We start from the raw sequence: 22,779 nt of genomic DNA, 5'->3' as shown, positions 1-22,779 counted from the left end.
AGTTCCATTTATTATTCCTGCCTGCTAGGGGAAAACACTCCTCTTGCATGCTTTTCTCAGGGATACACTTTCCCATGACCATTATTTTTAATGTCAGAAGATAAATGAGACTCTGGTGCATTTCTGTGAGGCACTAGCTTATAAAAAGACACCTTAAGACAACGGTACTGAATTATATCATTTCAAATACTAAGGCTCTGTGTACTGCTATGTTTCTTTTTTATGTTGCTGTTTTACCTCCTCCCTCTCTTGGGAAGACATAGTAGATTCTCAGTAGTCTTAAAAATGGAACAGTAAGTTCAGAAATAATCCAATTTTTAATTTATCAGGAAGCAGGAGATAAAGGACCAAGAAAAAACTGTGGGAACTAGAGATGTAGGAAATAGCTGTTCTCTCTTCATGCCAAGTCTCATCTAGCCCCCAAGGAACTTGAACCATCTCTTCCAGAAAGTTCTCTCTCCCCTCAACCCACAGAGAGGGACAGAACTGCAGCCACTTTGGTGGATACTCAGTGACCCTGGTAAAATCCAAGTATTGTGGCATTTTGGGGAAAAAAAGATGTAGCTCATCACTTTTTTTTTTTCTTCCCTAAATCATATTAGAAAAGGTAATAGACAAAAAGACGATCATCTTTTGAAGGGTCCATTTGTTAGATGTAAGACCTTCACCTGTCTCTCTTTCCATTGCTACCAGCTAACTGCAGGTGCAATTCTTACCTTGGGGCGGGAACATAACAAAATAAAGGGTCCATATGGCTCTGGTGTCAGTTATGACTAAGCAGAGAACACGTCTGATTAGCCAGTGGGAATGAGGCGCATATTTAGCGTCTGGGCTTTGAAGTCACTGAGTGTGTTTTTCACGTTTACAGGGTGTTTCTGCTTCTCTCCTTCTAATAGCTGACTGAGAGCTCAATTTCCAAGAGGCATCTCTTGGACTACGGACTGAGTGTTCACAGTATCTGAGAACAGCAGTTCTCACCCTGGAACATTCTAGAACCACTAGTGCCTGGCTCTTGATCCACACTAACAAAGTCAGACTCTGGCAGTGGTGTTCAGGTATCACTGTTTCTATGAAGGGCCTCAGGTGATTCTCCAGGGGTTAAGAATGGGTCCCTTAGGCTAACACTGCATGGGAGACCGGAGAGCAGGGAGTTTTAATAACCTTGATCATCTTCTCAGGCTGTCCATCTCCCTCTACATTTTCCCCCCTATTTAAATCCACCCACCCCACTGTGTCTGCATCAAATTCCTCCTTCTGAGAATAATCCATCAATCCGGCAAATGAAATGCTCAAATAGGATGTGCTTTACAGTCTAGGATTTTCCCGTTGATTTAATTATCTCATTACTGGAGCCGGCTGCCAAGCACAGACTCATTCGTTTTCACTATTTTGTAACACAGTTCAAGGAACATCTGAATTTCTACTTCAATTTTGGTTCTTTTGAGACTCTCCCAGAGTTCCGTAGGTCTCTGATGGTAGCTCTGCTATTGGGCTTACAATTACTTTGGGGTTGCATTTTACTTTTGGCGTATAATGCATGTGCTGAGATGGCTTCATTATTCCAAACTGGTTTTGTCTTAAGCAGACTCCCCTGAAAGCAGGCTGGGGTACAGAGGATACAGAGACTGGGGCAGAAACAAGAGCATCCAGGCTAGGAATCAAAGCTCCCCCTTCCCCGCACGTCTACGCTTTAGACCTGCACCAAAGCCCGAGCTCAAGAGCACGCCTGCTCTGTGTTCCTTCCTCCAAAAACCCGGAAAGCTGACCAGCTTCAGGGCAATAAAGGAACTTGTGTGGTTAAGGGAGTGTCCCACACTGGACTGGAGAGCCTCTTTGTTTGAGAAGCTCTGATTCTGCAGCTGAGCCTCCCCAGTTCAAGGGTTACAAGGAGTGGCAAGTTGTGGGAGACCCCTCCCTCCCAGCCAGCCCCTGGCAGGGTGATGCCACAGCCCACACATCGCCGCCTGGGTATCAAATTCACCACACTTCACGGGAGGGGTCGTATTTACAGCCATTCCATCTCCACCCCCACACCAACAAATGCTCGCTTTTGAAAGCAGTAGGTACTCCTACATAAACGACACTTTCAGAAAGATTTGTGCGCCCACCTAGGAGCGCACAATTTCCAAATGGCCAGCAGGTGGCACTAAAAGGCAGGAGTGGCGTGAGATGGGGTTTAACCTCCAAAACCCCCAGGTAAGAAGCTGGGAGCCCACTGACCCTCTCTGGCCTGCAGAGTATGAAATTACTGATTTTTAAATTACTTTCCAACATTTTTAGAATGATTACAGATATTTCATATGAAACATCTATTTCCAGATTCTCCTGAAATATTGAAACACCTAGAAACATTGGCCTCTTCCACCCGATTAAGAGCTACCTGGAGCTGAGGAGTGACTGTCCTTTAGAGGAGCCAACTTGCCATTGTCCCTCATCCACTCACTCGTTAAGTTACCGCCTGGACACTGTGGGCATTGGACTTGGTCACTCTGCACACATCTTTGGCCCAACCTGTACACTATTTCACTGCAAAGTGTCTTTAAAATCGCAAAGCAAGGAGAAGCAATTATAAAGACTGGGGCACTTCCTCGGTGACATGGTTCAGAAGAGGATTTAAGTGAATTTGCATGAGATGTCCGAGGAGTGTGGGACGTTGCCTGAGAGACAGTAGCTTTTGGAGATCTGGGCAGTGTGATCTGCGATGGGGCCTCAGGGCCAGCTCTCAGGCTCCCCTCCCTTCTGTAGGTACAGGGCAAGAGGAATTCACCTTCTTAGCTTTAATTAGGCGGTGAAAAATTCAGGGCATAAGTATTAGTGAACTGAAGAGGGAAAGCAGCTGTGGTTTGAAGCCATTTCCTCAACGGACTCACGGGCACCAGAGCCTGCATCCCACTGAGGATGCCACACCTGTGTGGCTGCTATGGGCTCCTGGGTGGGTTTGCCTTTTACCAACATCTGGACTATGAGCATCTCCAAGTCAAGGAGGATGCCTGGGCACAGTACAAGCCAGCACTACATCCTTAATGACTAACCTGCCACCAAAGGCAGGGAGGCATGAGGCTGATACACGAAGAAGCAGACATATAATCTCATGAAGAGATACACTCCCCCAGTTCCTTATTGCTTTGAACTGGGACACACGTTATCCCGCCTTGTCAGATTTATGGGATTTGTTCACCAAGATTTGTGACAGGAAGGCTCACTTTCCCCTGCCCTCTGATTGCCGTGTAGTTCATATATTCCTCAACAACGGGAAAAGGGTAAGGAGAATAATGTGAAACACACACACACCATCCAAATAAAATGCAGATTTTTTTTCTCAAATCAGCCATGATGGCTTCTTTTCCTTCTGAATTCATCCTCTGATCCAAACTCCTACTTCTAAATGCATCATGGTTCCTTGCAAAAAACAAACAAACAAAAAAAACCCCCCAAAAATCCCTTAGCTGCCTACAGCACCTTTGCACATGCTCACTGAGGAAAAGCAAAGAGCCAAACACTATTAAGCAGGAAGTCATAACTGGCTGTTCGAGTGCTCCATGGGGCTCCTCTCCTTTAGCTCTCCTCCAAAAACCAAATGTTTAATGGTTTTTTCATGTGCAAAAGCGTGCACAGCTTAAAGAAGAGGGTATAGATAAATTATCATTGCAGCAGAAGGCTCTAGAGAAAGAGTGTGTGCAAAAGAGGAAACCAGGACATCATGGTGCCTGCATCCTGGTCCTCAGTTATCCCAGGGAAAGGATGGTGGATGAAGCCCGGGAAGATTCTGTGGGGCTAGGGATGCAGGAGGAGGCGGACGGGAGGAGGAGAAAGCTGACTTTGGGCAGCTAAGTAAGAGGATGCTGTCCACAGGGGACAAGGTCTGTACCTGGAGCTGTCGCATCTGCTGGAGCTGAAGCCTGAGTTCGGCCACACTCCGCCTCATGTCCAGCAGGCTCAGATGGACGGCAGAGGTGCTGGCAGGCGGGAGCTGGCTGAGTGCCCCCGAGGACTCCAGGGCGCCGAGAGTCTTCCCGCCGGGAACTTGGGGCGTTCCTATGAGAAAAGAGCAGCCCTGAGAATGGCAGAAAGGAAAGTCGAAGCTGTGAGCCCCATCCCAGTACAGATGACTGATAACCCTGATAATGCCTCTTTCCTTCACTGTGAAAAAAAAAAAAATTTTTTAAATGATGTTAGTTTTCTCTAAAGGGCCAAAAGAAGTAATTGGGTTTAAATAAATTATGGAATGGTGATGCAATGTTATAATATGCAGTCTGTAAATGTCATGTTCCAGAAGTCTGGTGCTATAGGAAGGCAGATCACAGAGCAGGATGTACAGCATGACGTCATATTAAGGAAGCTGTCTGTCTGTCTGTCTATCCATCCATGCAGCTTCTTTAATAAACACACAGATTTGCATAGAGAAAAGATAAATGTATATATGAAAAAGTGTTAAAAGTAACTCTACCTGGTAAGTATTCTGTGAGTTTTATGTTTTTATATTACTCCTTTTTGTACTTGTGAATCTGTATAGTAATATAATTTTATAATAGAAAAAAGAATTTTAAAACTCTGGGCCCCAACACAGGGTGCTAATGTGACTGCTCCCTGCAGGCAGATGTACCCCAAGAACATGCACTCTTAGTTCTGGGCAGAGATCTGGCTGAGCACCAAGTGGAAACTAGTAACAATTGGGTACTCTCCTGAATCCCTTCAGGTTTCCAGACCTCTGCACACATCTCTTTGGGTGAAAAAAATCATGCATGAAGTGAATATTCTTTAGGAGAAGAATCAAAAAAGGCAGCAGAATGAAACTCTGCCTAAACTCTTCCCAAAGTTTTGTCGCTGCCATAAACTTTGCTTCCTGAGTCCAACTTAAACAATCCTCATGTATTTCCCAAGTCCATCTGGGCAGGGCCTGATTTGAGCAAGTTTGCTTTAAAAATGCCCCCAAAAGGGTCCCGAGTAGCAGTCACAGGATCAGCAGGGTGTGGGAATCAAAAGATGCTATCTCCTTTTTAGGGCAACACAATTTTAAGGAGCAGGCTTCAAGCAGAGAAGTAGACAAGGAATCTGCAACACATATACACATACACAAACACACATCCATACACAAACACACACATCGGAAGGCCTGTTTCAGCTCTTTCCTGTAAGATACAAAGTGGAAGGTTTGCAAGAGTCCAGGCTGACCTTGCACGACAGAACCCTTTTGTTGCTTTGTGTACCTGGAGTTATTACAAAGTAGCGGCCCCTCTTCCTGTCTTTCCTTTCCCAGAACACACAGCCTTACAGGCCTGACTGAGTGGCTGCTGTGGCTATGGGGGGCTGTGCCGGTGAGTGAGGACTGCCCCCAAACTCTCTGCTTACTTGCTTGGTCCCAGCAATGCCAACGGAGAGCTGATGGAATCCCAGATTCCTCCTCCTTGGGTGCCCGTCCCCAGAGAACTGGTCTCCCAGCAATCACGGCCCCCTTGCAGAGCAAGCCCCAGCAGACCAGGCAGGGAGCCTTCAGTTATCTTTATGAGCCCAACTGGCCACTCCTGTCATCACCAGTTGTGCCTCTGACCAACTTTGGGCCATTACCACTCCCTTCCACCAGAATCAAAATCACCCTCAGAAGAGCAGGATTTGGCATCCCTGCAATTGTCCCCAAAGAGTGTTCTCCAACTGCGAAGGTCCTCAGTGAAAGGCTGTGCAGAGACGTTTCCTGTAACAGCAGCATGTCTGAGTTAACACAGCACCTCGGATCAAGTGTTCTCAGGGGAGAACAATAAACCGAAAGTTTTCCTTTAACATGCACACATGCGCACACACACTCACATCACACAACATCATTTCCTTAAGGTACTTCTCCAACAAAGACGACACTGCACCAGCTTGTCCTATTTGGTGCAGTGGTCCCCGGAACACACCTTCTGTGCACTTCATGGCCTATTCTTCCTCCTGCCAGGTCCGCTCATAGGTAATTTACTTCAGTCGGGGTACACCCTGATGTAGTCTTACTACATACAGATTTGATGGGAATTTACTATGTCCTTTTGCGATTGAAAGAACATGGGTTTTAGGGTTGGCCAGATTGGCTGTGAAACTTACCAGCTCTGTGGCTAACATCTTCCTAGGGTTATGTGTTTAAATGGCATAATACACTAAAACACATGGTACGCCTTTGAAATGGGAGGCTCCTTCTGTTCTCTTATGTCCACGGTAAGCCAAATATTCCTAAAGGAACAGGAAGGCTGGGTTTCCCTTTCTCATGTACCCTTGGCCAAATGAGCGCCTTGCAATCATTCTGCATCCTTGTCTACAGAACAGCAATAATAGTTCTTGTCGCTCACTTCCTAAGATTATGGAAGAATTAATATATTTTGCACACTGTACAAGGCTGCTATGGCAACGAAAGCCCTGTGGACCACATGTAGCCCTGACACATTAGAATGAGAAAGACCAAACCCAGCAGAGACCCAGGGAAGCAAACACATGTGCATGTTGCCGGTGGCACTGCAAATTGGCTCAACCTTTCCTAAGTGAAAACTGGCAGTGTGTCAGTGCTACTCAGCTTTTTGTCCCTTTGGACATACTGATTCCACCTGGGGCAATGCATCCCAAAGAAATTACGCCTGCTCCTTCCCCCATGCTTCGAAAAAGATACTTGCAAAGTTGTTCAAAACAGAGAAATGAAACAACCTACGTTTCTTTAAAGGAGCTGGGGCTCCTTAACACGAAAAGATGAGATACAATGACAGGTTGGTGGAGCATGTTGATGGGGTCACATGTGTACAGATGTGTGTTCAGTTTCCACATCTAGAACATGGGAATAATGAGTGTACCCATCCCATGAGGCTGCGTCAGGAGTTAATGAGTCCATGCGTGAAAAAGCACTCAGAACAGTGCCTGGCACTTAGGAAACACTCTTTAAATGCTTCCTGAAGTAATAATAATTGTAATTACATTAATTATAATTTATTATTATTATTATTATTATTATTATTATTATTATTATTATTATTATTATTATTTCTAGAATAGAATCCAGAGGAATGGAATGCTTTAGTGTTTGGTAGCTTCATTCCCCCCCCAACTTCATTAATTTTTTTTTTTTTGCTGGCCCATGATATATTTTTATATATATGTTTTTTATTGAAGTACAGTCAGTTTACAATGTTGTGTCAATTTCTGGTGTACAGCATAATGCTTCAGTCATACATGAACATACATATACTTGTTTTCATATTCTTTTTCACCATAGGTGACTACAAGATATTGGATATAGTTCCCTGTGCTGTACAGTATAAACTTGTTGTTTATCTGTATTAGATAAAATTGACATATAACACTGTGTAAAGTGTAACTTTAAGGTGCACAGTGTGTTGATTTGATACATTTACATGTTGCATTACTGTCTTCCTAATGCACCCTTTCCATCCCGTCACATAATTTCCATTTCTTTCTTGTGGTAAGAATATTTAAGATCTATTCTCTATTGGCAGCTTTCAAGTGTATAGTGCAACATTGTTATCTATAATCAGTATACATTCTGGTCCCCAGAACTTACTCACCTTTTAACTGGAAGTTTGTACTTTTCGGCCAACATCGCCCATGTCCTCCACCCCCAGGCCCTGGCAACCACCAGTCCACTCTCTGTTTCTATGAGTTCAGTAAGGGCCCCTTTCCCCCCATGAGTTCATAACAGATCAGAAAATAAATGAATACATATCTCCAAAGCAAACTGGCAACTGCTCTGAAGACAGGTTCAGCAATTTCCGTGAAATAATTCTCTGGCCGCAGCCAAGGTCACTGAATGATTTCTAAGTAAACCAACAAATTCCAGGAGGACTGGGGAGGCTGGAAGACCAGCCCTGCTGGCTTTACAGCTGAAGCGCCTGAACTTCGTGCAGAACCAGGACCAACAGATGTCTCAACTTAAGTCCCCAATTCTGTTCTCTCCACCACGTGGCACCACACTCTGTGGCTTCCCCAAATGAGGGGTTCACCCAACTTGCCACATGCTTCCTAAGTAATTCAGTAGCCAAACATGTCCCTGGTAACAATTTCTACTTCTAACCCAATGGAAGGGAAGACTTCATATTCTTGACAGAGGCCAACCTTGAGCCTGCAGGATAAGATCTACATCCAAGAAACCTGGATACCAGGAAAGTCCACAGGAAATATAACTGAGGCTCCCTAGTGGGGGGAGGAGGTGCTGGCATCTAAAAGGAGGCCCAGGTTCAAGGACACCTGTTCCTGCCTGGACCCCTGATGGCCGCCTATCAGCTCTTGCCCCTTCTCAACCAGTCACATACTGCAGCTGGGCTGAGACCCTCAGTGTAGAACCTTCCAACGGCTTCCCTCTGCACTCAGAATAGTAACTAAATTCCTCACCAGGGCATTTGCACTGGCTCTGCTCCCTACCTGGATGGCTTCTCCCCAAACCTCATCCTTTTGGCCTCCGTTTGTGTTACTTCCTCAGGGAAATGCCGTTGGTGGAGGCTAGACCTGTTGGTTAAATATGCATCCTGCACTTTTTCTGAACACTCAACACACATGTACAATTACCCATCCCAGATACATCTTCTGCATGCGATCAGGAGATAGGCAGCCCCGTCTGAGTGATGCCCACTGTTCTTGCCCGAGACCAGGTATTTGTTGGATTTATGGCCTCATAAATGAATAAATGAGTAAGTGAATGAACGAATGAAGACTAAAGGGAGAGGACTGAGGGGATCAGGCCCCCTGAATTAATGACTCATCTGGAATTGCAGTATAAAGCAGGGAAGGAGTGGTGGAGTGGTGAGTTATCCCAGATGACTTAGGCAGAGATTAATAGGTCTGGAAGCAAGCCTGGGTGCGTCAAAGGCAGCCTCCTGGCCTCCTGCTGCTCCGAAGAACACTTACCTGCACCGTCTGTGTGGTTCTTACTGGCTGCGGTTTTCATCATTTTCTCGCTGAATAAAAGAAAAAGAGAGTCATCTCTCCCGTCTCTGAAATGCCTTTTCCCCCTTTCCACCCACTATTCTAAGCGATCAGCAGCAGCTAGTGATGGGATTAAGCAATGAAGGTATTTCAGCATCAGCACCACTAGTGGCCAGGATGGAAGAGGCTTCCCCGGTGTGCAGCTGACACCGCTGGTGGAATGCAGCTGAGGCGCACTCGTAACCTTCAGATGATGGAGGATGTGGAGATGCGTGGATGGAGGGTGCAGCCACTGCGCAGTGGTCCACGAAGCCACATGCACTGGGAAGCCCATTTACCCTTCTTGGGCCAAAGTGTTACCTTCGACCAAGAATTACCAGAAACAAACAGACAGACAAACAAACCATGATTCATAGAGATGTGGATATTTTCAGCCTTGAAATGATTATGAGAAAACGATTTGAATGAATGAATTATCTTAATAATTAAAGAGAAACAGATTGAATTATTTTGAATCAGCTTGCTTTCTTCTTTTTTTACCTAGACGCATCTTTGCTATTACTTGTAAGGGGCCCTTTAAAAAGCGCAGACTGAACAAGGCCAGTTAAACTGGCAATCTGTTTCTCCATGGCTTGCATCCTCTCTCTGTAAAACAAGAGAATTGTTTGTTAAAGCTCTGTTGACTTTCAGACTGGTCTGTCTAGGTGAACGATCATCTGAGGGTTATAAAGGGTTCCACCTAGGAGGCCACCAAAGTTCACCCCAACTTGGCTTGGGGAAGCTACAGAGGCTGCAAATCCATGCTGAGCTCAAGATTTGATGATCAGAGTTTAGTATTAACCCGGTGATCTCACTAAAGACACTGGACAGACCAGCAGATGCCATGTGGAAAACAGAAAAGCTTCTCCCTTGGAAGTAATTCTTTGTGCATCTTTGTGTTTTTGAGCCCTTCTGCCCTGCTTTTGCTGTTTGACCCCTGCACCAGCGGGGTCCTAGGCCAGCGAGGGCCCCATGGCAAACACTTCTGAGCTGCAGTACCCCCCACAGCTGGGAGGCTGCTGACCGATTTTGATGTAAAGGATGGAGACGTTCGTTGTATGTATAGAGCAAAACTTGTTTGACCGCCCAAGAGCAACACAAGTGGATGTCTCTTTAAGAGCACAAAGAAGTAGGGTTGAAATCAATCTTACTTGAGGGTAAAGGGTATTCAAACCCATGTCATGGGAACCTGGGGCTTTTTCAGGATGAAGCAGAAAACAAATGCCCCTAACAACTTGGTTATTTCAAGCCATGCATGAAAACTCTTCCCAATTTTTAAATTATGCACACAGACACCACGCCTGTCTGGTCAGGGCTCTCTAATGCTACACACGCTTTATCTGGCTTTTGAAACAGGCTCACACTTTCGGGCCTCAGTCAATGGCAGTGTCATGGAACCATTCCTGTTATTTGTAACACATCATAAAATCACCACAACAGACTGACCTCTGCTAAGTGCAAAGGTCAGGACACACATCGTGGCACGTGAATTCAGTTATCCTCACTTGGTAGTTTAAGGCAATAAAAGAAGAGGGGAGAACAGTCAGAACAGTGTGGACGCCTGAATTACCATTGGATCCCATCAGCAAGTGTCTAGTCAGTCTGAGCCTGAGACAGAGAAGGGACACCACTCATCACTGGGGGGGGGGGGGTGTCCTCTATCCCATTGGCCTCTTGCAGTGGGAGCAAGTGACACTTTCTGTGCTACACTCAGCAAATTCAGACATTGTGGCTTTTAAATACAAGCCAACTACTTTATCTGGGGCCCCGTGAAAAAAAATCATGGTGGCCTGTTCTTTCACTAGAAAAAAATAATGGGCTATGGGTTATGTTGGATTTCATGAGAGATGCTGTATCTGTATCTTGAACTTCATGGCAATCAAGAGCATTTTCAAGGGTAATTTTGTTCATACACAACTTACTGGGCTTTGCGTTTTGCCTTGGGAATATAACCTTTAGTGCCATAGAAAACATTCAGATTAATTTCCAAATGATAAGCTTCTGATTCCAGAGTTCTATGCATTTTCTTTAGTTTAACATGGATGGTTCTGTCACAATGTGGGGTTTCCTGGATGGAAGTCATGCAGTCTGGAGAGTGGAAGTTTGTAAACCCACCGGGTGCAGGGGGCAGAATAAGTATTTATAATATGATCTCTTTGTTCTAATAGTGTGGAAAGAAGAAATCTCAAATAGTAAGACTATCTTTGCATCTATCCAGAGTGACTTTCCAAGGGTTTCCAGGCATAGCAGTGAACGCTAAACCTGAGCTATAGCGCATTTTCAGTCATACCTGTGTTCTGGGCATCCTGTTGGCCATAAAGCAGAGCGTGTGTCAAGAGAAAAACTAGTAAGAAATTCCACTCAGGAAAGCAGGTTAGTAAACACCCATTGGAGATCCCAATTTTGTCAGACCCGAGTTGCAACGGCACCTGAGAAATGATGGGTTGGTGGCTGATCACGCCACCCGCCACGCAGGAGGTGGACTCACACAAATGGGTTCCTGGGGAGTGGCTGGCATCTGAGGGGACCTGCTGAGTTCTGGTGGATGCTGTCGAGGGCCCCTACTCTTCCCACAGTTGTGCTGGAAGCCAAACTCATGACACTAAGAGTGGGGTCCTTCAGAGCTCCCTTGAGATGTATTTAGTTTATCGCTCTTACTCAATCCTAGGCAAACGTAAAGGGTTTCTTTTCTTTTATAGTGGCAGGACATTCTTAGGGTCTAGACAGCTCTGGTTTGGAATGGGTTCTGTGAAGCTGGAGTGTAGGACAGGAAGGTTAACTACACTCAGGGGACGATAATATCAAGAAATGTAAGCGATAGGCAAGTCTACGGTTCTAAGCAAAGTCTGGTAGGAGAGAAATGGCAGGATGGATTCCAGCACTGGCCTAGGCACAGTCCTAATCAGGGCAAAGTCAGTGTTCTTTCTGGTCCCTCTCTGGTTACCACCTTTCATTACCTGGTCTAGCAAAGGAGGGCAGCAGCATTAAAAACTGCAACAAAGCACCTGCATCATTCCAAATTCAAGACATTGATCTTAAATGGATTCATCACCGTAGTGAGAACTGCAGAATGGTCCAGCACAGACTGGTGCATCCACAGGGCTTCCTATGTATCTATGGCATCCTTCAAGGCTCACTAGGTACTTGGCTTCCCCTAGACAATGGTTTTAGGATGTAGAGAAAGAAAACCTCCAAACGCCACCCATTCTCCTTACTCCCCAGGGATGATGTGAATGTAGCTGCAGAACTACCAGGGATGAGGGTTCAGATGCTTTCAAGCAAAAGCCCTGCATTCAGTCCAGGTATCTACACATTTGCTTCTCCTTTTTGTATCTGTGATGACAGGGACGGATGCTTCTTGGGTGGCTTCCTCCAGGCTGTGTCACCAGTGGGGCCACCAGGAAGGAGACATGATCTGTTAGAACCTCGAGAGTTCAGTGTACTTAAGCTTGATGGTCAAGGGGGAGCAATTCTCTCCCCCTGCCCAGAAAAAGTGTCTGCCCCAGGTGCCGCACACATGGATTGCACATATGTGTACAACAGCTTGGCCAAGACCTCTTCACGAAAATACAATTCTTTTGACACATGATAATGAGAAAACTTTTTCCCTCCTGTTTAATCGTCAGAGTGTTTCTGGTTTCAGGATTCATTTGCGGGAGATTATCTGATTTATAAATTCATAAATAAGATTGTCTTTCCATTTCATGGTTGGTAATCTGGAAACAATTTTATGGTTTAACTAAATTACAGCAACTGGAAACTTACGCAGGCTTCTCCCATGATGAAATGTTATGAAGTACATTTTAATGTGAAAGGGGAAAAAAAGAGGAATGCAGTGGAAGAAGAGAAATTAAAACGACCCTGTCATTTTATTGCAGTGGCAATTTTGTACGATAATCACCAGAATATTAAAGATGTTTAGGTTCATTCTTGCCAATATTGCTTGGTTTAAGGTATTCTAGGGCTGGTATGATTATTGTTGAAAAGATAGTTTGAAAATGATTTCATAAACCATTTTATATCGTTCCATAAACCACATTTATGTGATTAGTATGTATGGTTAACTAGTCATTTAGTGTTATAAGTCAGCCTGGCTGAATGAATCTTCTCGGGGCCCAAGCATAATATTAATAAAAATTCAAATCCAATCCAGAGAAAGTGCTGATCCCGGGATTAAATTCCTGCTGCTACAAGCAGCTTGCTGGTGAGCCCGTGTGTCTGCGATCATGAAGCACCACCCAGGCTGCTCCTGGCCTGCGCTCTGCCCGCGCAGTCCAGGGAAGGAAGAAACAAATCTGCATTTGGGGGGCTGTTTTTAGCCAGTAACTCTCTGTATACACCTTCTTGATTCAAGTTTTCACCTTCAGCATTTCTTGACTGGGTACTTGTCTTTGGACTGACCGAGGCCTCATTAAGCCTGAATTAAGTCTTTATCATTGTGGATCTAAGGAAATTAATGGCTCTTAAAAGGCAGGCATGAGGTTGGTAATTCCCCTATAATGAATCCCAAGGAAGTGCTGGGAGCTGGCTGAAAACAGCCAACCTAGCTGACAGGATTAGGCGCCCCGTCTGCATTCACCTTCCTAACCAGTTACTAACTTTGGAACCCAGTGGTGCGGGATAGTCAGTAACAACTGTAGTGACCGGGCTGGCATTCTGAGAGGACTTACTCGGTCCGCCATTCACTTCTAGCTCTAATATTTTGTGATTTTTCCCAGTTCCTGCTCTCCCTCTGGAAAGCAGTCAATGGTCAAGGGTCATCAACAAACATTTCTGAGCACTGCACACATGCTAGAGATGCCATGCAGGCCGCTGTGGACACAGCAGTGAATAAAGTATCATTACCCTTAAGCTGTGCCTTCCTTTCACAAAGCCTTTTTTTTTTTTTTTCTGAGCGCAATCTAAGTGAACTAAGACCCTTTTGTCTTGGCAGTGCCAAAGGCGTTTTCCAGAACTGAACAGTGAACAGGTTTAAAGCTAGGCTATACCCTTATTTGCTCATGCCCTGATTCTTGGGTATGAGGGGAAAAACCCAGAGTAATTAAAGACACTGTTTTTAGATGAGTTCAACAGAACACTGGAATTCAGATGATCTGAATTTGTGGTAAAGCTTTAAATAGGACTGTGAGCCCTGAACGTTCTATTTTTGCCCAATGTTAACCTATTGGGGAAAGAGCCGTGTAACTAAAGACATTCTTCCAAAAATGCCCAATAAATTTAACTTGTCATTGAAACATCTAGACATACTGAGGAAATAGTAATGGAGTTGGTGGTAACTGCAGTACACCTACAATGCCACCTACCTCTAAGTGTTTCGTAGGCATCAACACCGTCCTGCTACTACTGCATGCTCTTTCGGGATAATGACCCATCTTGCGCTTTTCCTTGCATTCTCAGTCCTTAGGTGAGGACTGGGCACACACAGGGTCATGATGGAGTATCATTTATAACCCTGACCTCGAAGGCAGCTACCTCTCCCGTTGCCCTCTGCTCATGAAGAATGAGACGGCGGATGTTCTATCTTCCCTTAGCCACTTCAGTCCGTCATCTGTCCACCCGCTCAACACCTCCCCTGCTTCTGAGTATGAATTACTCATCCTTAAATTCCCCTACCAGCATCCAGGAAATCCCCTCACATCCTTGGATGACTTCAGCGCAGGAAGCTGGCCTCCTGTCCACCACACCCCAGTCCATCACCCTTTGTAGCTTCAATATCCTCCCTGATAACCCTTTCAAACATTCGGCATCATAGATCCTCAAACCCTTCTTCAGACATATGCTGACCTTAAATTCTTACTTGATATGGTAAAAACATTCTAGATCGGAAACACCACATTCCTCTTGAAGTATAGAAAACTTTGGCTGTCTTCCATCCCTTATTCACACAAACCAGCTCTTTGCCTGCCTGCTGGCCTGACTCCCTTCATCCCCAGCCATCAATACTGTCTGGAAATTCATTTTAGTTTTCTTGCTCCTGACCCGGTGGACCCCACACGTGTTCTCCACTGTCTTGGCTTATTCTCTGGCTTCCAGCCTCTTTCTCCCCCTTGCTGTTCCTCGGCTGGCCTGACTCTGCTCCCGACTGAGGAAGGGAAGAGGTGAGAAGAAATGGTCCTCATGTCCCTTCTATTTCTTCCCCCATCATTTCCTTTGGTGACACTTTAAGGAGATAGAGTGGGGAACCCTCTCATCAGGCAACCAAGTTTTCCCCAAGTCAGGGAAGAGGCAAAGCCCAAACCAAAGGAGTCTGTCTGGAATGGTCAGCATTTTAGTTATGATCCAGGAAGACGGACACATTAAATGACACCCATGAGGAAAGAGGCAAAAAAGGAGCTTCATTTATAAGGATCTAAAATTTAAAAAAAGCGATTCCTACTCTTTCTTCATAAATTCACCAAGACACTGAGAGGAGGAAAATTTATACTGAGATGCGAAGAGAAATACCACAGAGATGACGACATTTCTCGGAATAAGGAATTCTTCACATAGTAACGACCAGTGCGTTCACCCGGAGCACCTCAGCTGATGTCTGATTCCCAGCAACTTCAGTTCAACAGTCACTGCTGAGGGTGGGCACGTGATAGCAACGGAGGGGAGATGCTGCCAGGGTCTCTGTCCTTGACCTCGGGCTGAGATGATGGAGCTTGGATGCGCACAGGAGGCGGGATTCTGCGGGGGTGGGGCACGTGCTCTCCGGGGTCAATTGCCCCTGGATGCCGGAGCCAGAGCAGTCAGCGGGTGAAAAGCAAGTCCTCCTAAAAGGAGACTTGTGAGCGGGGCGGAGGGGGATGGCAGGATCTCGCTGGAGGGAGAAGGGGAAGGAGGAGGGGAGAACGGAGTTCTAAGCAAGGAGAGTTCTAGGCAAGAGCAGAAGCATTAGACTGAGGAAGAGTCAATGAAAGTCAGAGCCCCAGGCCAGGAATTAACTCAGGCTTGTGCTCTGACTCCATTACTTACAGTGAGGGTAACGTTCTTTCATCCATTAATTCAATAGATGTTTTCTGAGCACTTCCTGTGTATCCAACAGTGTTTGGGTGCTGGGGATGGAAGTGAACAAGCAGACAGAAATCCTTGCACACGAGGAGGTTACGCCCTACTGATAATGTGCAGAATGAATAATTAACCTTGGACACTAATGTCAAGAAGGAGAACAACAAAAGCCAGAAGGGAGATAGGAAGGGGATTTAAGATGTTAGATGGGGTGACCAGAGGGGACCTCACTGAGAAAGTGATTTTTGAATAAAGGCCCATTGGAAGATACGGAGCAAGCCATGTGTATTATCTGGAGGAATGTTCCAGGCTGTGGGAGGAGCAGATACACGCGTCCAAGGCAGGAGCATGCTTGGCTGGGCTGGGGAGCAGCTGGGGGCCAGTGTGCCTGGAGTGGAGTTAATGAAGGTGTCAGAAAGGCAGCAGAGGGCCAACCTCGTCAAGGATTATGGGGGCGGGGGTCATACAGTTTACCTTCCAAACCAGGGTACTTTTGAAAGTGAAAGGAGGAGCTACTGATTATTGCAGAAGGACGCAGAGATGAACTGGAGTCATCCCAGTCCAACTGGGAAGTCCATTCTCCCCACCTGTAGGTCATTTTAGGAGGTTCTGGCTTTGACCCTGATGTGGTGGGAGTCACCGTGGAGATGTGAGCAAGGAGGGACACCAAGGGGCCAGCATTTTAACCAGATCACTCTGGCTTCTCTGCTGAGAACAGACAGCAGGTGGGCAGGGACAGAGTGGGGAGACTACAGAGGAGGCCATGGCGGCAGAACAGGTGAGAGCTGTCGTGGCTGGGTCAGTGTGGTGGCCGTGAGGTTGAGAGCAATAGCGGGAGTTGGGGCATCTCTGGGCAGAGAGCTGATAGCGTTCTCGGGTGTCCAGTGTTGGGTGGGAGAGACAGTATCAACGAGACACCAAGGCTTTCGGCCTGAGTGACGGATGCAAGAAGCTGTCACACTTGAGATGGGAAGACCGGAGTTCCTTTTGGACATGCCGAGCTGACCAACAGACATCCGAGGGGACACCCAAATCAGCGTGACAAACCATGTCTCCGAGCCTCAGTGTCCTCCACTGTCAAACTAGGGTAGCAGCCGCCTTACCTGCCCCACTGGGCTGTCCTCCTGCAGGGACGCGGGCCAAGGGGGCAGAGGAGCAAACACCTGTCCCATCACATGACAACCTGCAACACGTATGGACGCAGAAGGTTTCCTTTGATCCCTTCAACTTCATTCATTCAACGACTGTTTTTCTGGCATTGATTATCCCAGGCACAGTTCTCACTGCTGGGGACAGTGCGGTGACTAAAACAGCGGTCTTTTCCTAGTGGAACTTACATCCCGGGGGTGAGGATAAAGGTATGACAAAATAAGTAAAAAAAAAAGGGGGGGGAGTCTATATGTAAATATATAAATATACGCGTATTGTTTGTTTATATTACTTGTAATATATTAATTATACCATTATGTGTGAATGCGTAGGGGTGTGCGTAGGGGTGTGTGTGTGTGTGTGCGTGCAGGTGTTCCAAGTTCAAATACAATGGCTGGAAAAGGCCTCGCTGAGCTGATGGCCTTTGACCGGCGCCCTGCGGCTGGGCGGAGCCAGGCAGGCAGACGCGGGTGGGAGGGTGCACGAGGCAGGGCAGGCGCAGACGCAAAACCCCGGAGGGAAGAAAGTCCCAGCAAGTTCAAACACAGGAAGCCAGCGAACGGGCCCATGGAGGGGATGGGAGAGGCTGAGTGAACTCGGCACACAGAGGAAACAGGGCCCGCCCCCGACGGCCCCCACCCCTAGTTAAACAGAGGTGCCCGTTCTCCCGACCCCACTCCCTGGTGGACACCGCACCTGAAATCCTGCCAGGCACAGAATTCTAGACTCATACAATTTTCTGGTTGGAGAGACCTTTTTAAAACCCCACAGTTTCCTTCCCACTCTGGTTTGATGATTTTGACTGAAGCAAAAAGAAAGGGGGGAAAAAAAGGCGTGGCCAGCCCTGCAGATCGGGCAAAGCTTAGCCACCCCCGGGCCTGTGCCCCCGATGGGCATGATCACCGACTCCAACGCGCGGACGGGGTCCTGCCCAGCAGGGCAGCCGCACTGGGGGAAGCTCCAGGTTGCCTGGAATCTGTTTCACAACCTACTTTCCAGGCAGGCTGTTCCGGGTGAGACCAGAATGCAGTCCCGAGTCAACCACAAGGACGCGCAGTCCCCAAAGGGCCCGCACCCCGCTGGCTCCTCTGTGCAAAGGGGCTGTGGCTCCTGGGTGGTGTGTGCCAAAGGTCTTTTCTTAATGGAGAACTTCCCAGGTCACAAAGGGACTTCACACCTATTTTCATTTCAACAGAACCCTTGGGAAGTCCCAGCTGCCGTCTCCTGGTTACACCAGGGACGCTGAGGGTTATTCTTGAGGTAGGGTCTAAGGAAATGGCTGGTTGGCCTCCCCCTACCCCGCCCACCCAGTGCTCCCAGCATGGCTCTGGGCTCCGGGCTGCCTCCCTGTGACTCACCCACGGTCTGGGGTGAGGCTGTACTTCTGGGTGATGAGAGCCTTCGCTCTCCCCAGGGCAAGCCTACACACCCTGCCTTATGAAATCACCTACTTTGCATTTTCTTTCTCTTCCTTGAGGGCAATTTTTCATATTCCTGCTCTGGAAGTGACATCTCTCTCTCTCATTTTTTTCTTTGGTGCAGTTACAAACCAGTATGAATAGCTGTGTTTGTATTCTGGCGACCTGAATAGGGGCCTGCCATTTATCTCCCAAGGAGGCAATGTGGCGCAGGCTCCTGGGAGATGGTCTCTTACGTGACCCTCAGGGGGTGAGTGGAAGGAAGCTCCCCCCTCCCACCTGCGTCTGATCTGGGAAATCTCAGGGGGGGACTCCAAAGAAATAGGAAAAAGACTCTCAGAAGGAAAGCATTTCCTATACCTGGCCTTTCTTTCTTTTTTAAAAAAAGTGTGTCTTCTTAGAGACCTGTGCCTGCTGGAGGAGTGAAAATACACTCCCTTTAAAGACAAAAAAAAAAAAAAAAAAAAATCAAGACCGCATAATAGTGAAACATCATCTGACCAGAGTAGTGGCAGTCATCTGTCCTCTGGGAAATGTCCTGTGTGTTTCTCCTTCTAAAAGTCAGCAATTAAGAAACTGGATCCCTTCAGCTCTGAAGATGGACAGAGGGAGAGGAGGCATTACTGGCCCTATAAGAGTCAATGCAGACGTTTTTAAGACCTGCAATTTTTTTGGAAAGTTTGAATTAATGCTTCGCCCTGGCTATAATTTTGAATCACTTCATTCATGAAAAATAAAGTCCCTAATTCAAATAAGGACACGTGAAACCTCCGTGAACTCCGCCAGACAGCAGGTCAACTAACCACAAGAGCCGCTGAATGGCCGGGACATCTCGACAGCCCAGGACCATCCAGCTGCTGGGCCGTCTGGGCACTTAGACGAGCCCCACCTTCAGGCTGGGCAGCAGCCACATTGACTCTGCGGTGAGTTCATCTTGCCGATTTTCAAGGAGGCTCAACCTGTACCTGAACATCTATTCCTCTTCTCTTTGAAGAAAGAGGCTCCAGTCTGCAAGGAAAGGGGCTTGTCTGAATCTCACAGAATTTAGGTTACTCTGGTTGAGTTTTGGGTTTCAGGTCTAAGGCATTTGACAGCACCTCGTGAATATTCAAAGGAGATACAGGGGTGCATTTTAATTTCACTTAATTAGTGACAGATGATGGCCTTCCCATTTTAAGAAACTGGTGACAGACCTTGTGACAGTCATTCCACTGGTATTTCTGATGGACTATCCCTTGTGTAAAGAGAAGGGCTATGCTTCATAGCACGGCTATCAACCATAATCTTCATATTGGTTGAATATCATGTTTATCAAACAGCTCTGACTAAACTCAGCAGCCTAAGGAAAGACTAGCAAATATTATTTCACTATGAATTTATATTCCTATGAATGAAGTAGTAATTAATGTATCAGCACCAGTTTGATTTTGGAGACTGGCAAAACATGACATCTGGCTCTCATTTTTATAGGTAGCATAATGGTAGAAATATAGCAAATTTTGGAGAGAGATCAGTCTGTCTTTCCAAATGGCATCCTTTCATTCCATTATGTAAATTCCTTAAATTCGAGGCCAACTCAGCATTCTCATGAAAGCTCCCAGATCAGCCTTAGTTCAGGAAAAGTACTCCCTTTTGTGAATTCACAGCAATTACTGTCTGTATCACTTCTTTGGAATTAGTTATGTACAAGCCGTCCCCAAATTATGGCAAGCTTGTGATTGAAAAGTTTTCTTCTACTTCCATTGTTTAGAACTTGGAATGAACTGTGGTTGGATTTCCAGCTGGCCCACGGAAGCCTCTTCAACCTACAGTGTATTGTTAGTCTGTTCATTGTTCCTCATTGTTTTCAAGGAAAACGTGTCCTGACTTTCCAGCTGAACTTGGAGATGCTGGGAACAGACCTCCCCCAGAGCTGCAGCCTCAGGGAAAGGCACTTTCCCCCTCAGTGGCTTGCATGGCCTCCTCCCTTCTCTCCGCTTCGCCAGGAGACACTGCCATTCCTAGGGTGACAAGAGCACCCCTGGGCATCACCTAAGAATGAAATCTTATTGTGGTTGTTCCTGAAAAGCAGTGGTTTAGTAAGCATTTCGTAGCTCAGAAGCCTCCTGTCCTTAACCGCAGCATCGCTTACACGTTCGCATCATGCCTTTAATGTTTTATGACTGTCTTCCCAGTTTATATTCCTTGCAGGTGGGGACACATCAAAGTTTCTTTGTATCCTGCAAAGCATCCAGTCCACAGCTAAGCACATAAAGAGGAGCTCAATAAACACTCATTGATCCCTAATTAGAGCTACACGGGAAAGCAATTCAGACACCAGCTGCGTCAGTCAGGCACCGTTAGGCATCAAAACAGGCATCTGATAACCTAATAATTTCAGCTCTACCTGGCTAAGTGTCCTTAGCATCCACCATACAGCTCAGGTGCAATTTTAAAGAGACGCCATTAAGGTGGGGGCTAGGGCTCAGAGGTAGAGCGCGTCCTTGGCGTGCACCAGGTCCTGGGTTCAATCCCCAGTCCCTTCATTAAGGAAAAAAAAAAGCCTTATCCTGGCTTGTCTCTTTGCTCCTGGACCCAAGAAAATGTGCAACACACCCCCTCCTTCCGAAATGGATTTAAAAGTGGCTTTGATATTCTCAACATTGTAACTGGAATCTTTAACCCCAGCTAATTCCATCCTCTGTGCACTTACTTCTGTTTCCCACCCACCCCCCACCTGCTTTATGTTCCCCCTGGTATTATATTTGACCATTTGTCTCTCTGCTCTGTCTGGCACAGTCCTTTGTCTGCACCATCTCTGTGTATTCACCTCTGGGTTTAGGAGCATTGGGTAGACTGCTTTGGTCAAAGTGCGAGCTCTCCAGCACTTTCTCTGTGCCAGGCACGGCACAAGGCACTTAATTGCAATGAGATGTTCCATCCTATGAGGTTGGTGTTACCAGTGTCTCTATTTTACAGAGGAGCAAATGGATGCAGAGCAAAACACAGTGATCTGTCAGTTTCCAATGGCTAGCAAGTGTCAGAACAGGGATTTGAACCTAGGCAATCTGGAACAACCAGGCGTGTTCATAAACACTGCACCTTACTGCCTCTCAATAAATGGCTGATCGCAGGCTGATTGAACCAAAGGTCTCAACAGCAAGTTCTAATAATAATGAAACTGCTTGATCAAGAGGTAAAGTAAAGGGCAGATTTGAGGTGATAATCATCAAGGCCCATGTTTTTGATTTGACAGCATTTGCTGACATCTAGAGACATCTTTGGTCATCACGACTGGAGTAGCATTTTAGGGGAGTTTGCTACTGGCCTTTGGTGCGGTAGAGGCTGGAGATGCTGTTCAACATCCCATGATGCACAGGACGGGCCACTGATATCAAGAGGCAGAAGTTAAGGAACTTTGCTCTAGAAAGATCCCAAGTCTAACTACTTAGGAGATACCAGACATGGCTCACTTTTGACGATACGTTCAAGGAAGAGGAAAAATTAACCATGCTCTTCCAATCATTCAGACTCATCTCACCAGTGGGATTTATGGCACAGTTTAGAGAATCTTCAAAGGTCTGCCAGTCACTGGGAACATTTTTTGAAATGACACAAATATGGATTTAGGCTTTTACTCAGACAACGGGTAAACCAAGGCTGCACCCTATCCCTCAAAGGCACCAACATGGTAACACTTAATCCTCATAAAATGAGAAAGTGGTGTAAGATGATTAGGAACAGACCCAAGCTACCCATGAGCATGCAGACTTCCTTCTGTGCACAGAAATTTTCTTCCCCCTTCTTTCTGAGAAAATCTGTGATGCCTTAGAAATCATAGCAGATCTCGTGTGGTTTCTCTTCCTCCAGATACAGGTGCTCCGATGGGGCAAGCATTTGCTCCATGTGGATTCTTGACTTTTTTTTGTTGAATTGAGCTACTGCAGGTGCAGAATAGTGTAAAAAATATGATCTCAGTTCAAGTTTACCATGTCTTGAAAAATACAACATTAGGAGGACTCTGTTATACATTTGGAAGGAGAGCTATTAGTCACTTTGCAATGAGCACCCTCGAATTTCGTTATTTTGATGGAGACGGTTCACACATTATATGAGCTAAACTATAAACAGAAAAGAGCAAAACATAAATGTCTTAGAGTTTTACAATTCTTAAGGGCTGTTTTATGTTCCATGGATAGGGATAACGATGCTGTTTAATGAAGTAATTTTATAACCTAGGGAAGACAGAGCCTCCTGCCTTAAGTCATCTGCCACACACCATCTCCTTCGAGAACAGCCTCACAGTCACAGG

General features: G+C 46.2%; 1 protein-coding gene across 1 annotated transcript in view; it reads right to left on the bottom strand.

The window, feature by feature from the left end:
- Window positions 1-22,779, bottom strand: part of KIAA1217 (KIAA1217 ortholog) — a 278,742-nt gene that overhangs the window by 32,379 nt on the left and 223,584 nt on the right. Inside the window, 3 exon segments of the mRNA XM_064479399.1 lie at window positions 3,869-4,035; window positions 8,875-8,924; window positions 9,433-9,537. Of these exon segments, the coding sequence (XP_064335469.1) occupies window positions 3,869-4,035; window positions 8,875-8,924; window positions 9,433-9,537 (322 nt within the window).

The sequence above is a fragment of the Camelus dromedarius genome, chromosome 26 (assembly GCF_036321535.1).
Source record: "Camelus dromedarius isolate mCamDro1 chromosome 26, mCamDro1.pat, whole genome shotgun sequence".
Lineage (NCBI taxonomy): Eukaryota > Metazoa > Chordata > Mammalia > Artiodactyla > Camelidae > Camelus > Camelus dromedarius.
The sequence above is the reverse complement of the archived record's forward strand: the minus strand, read 5'-3'. Positions and strand labels throughout refer to the sequence as shown.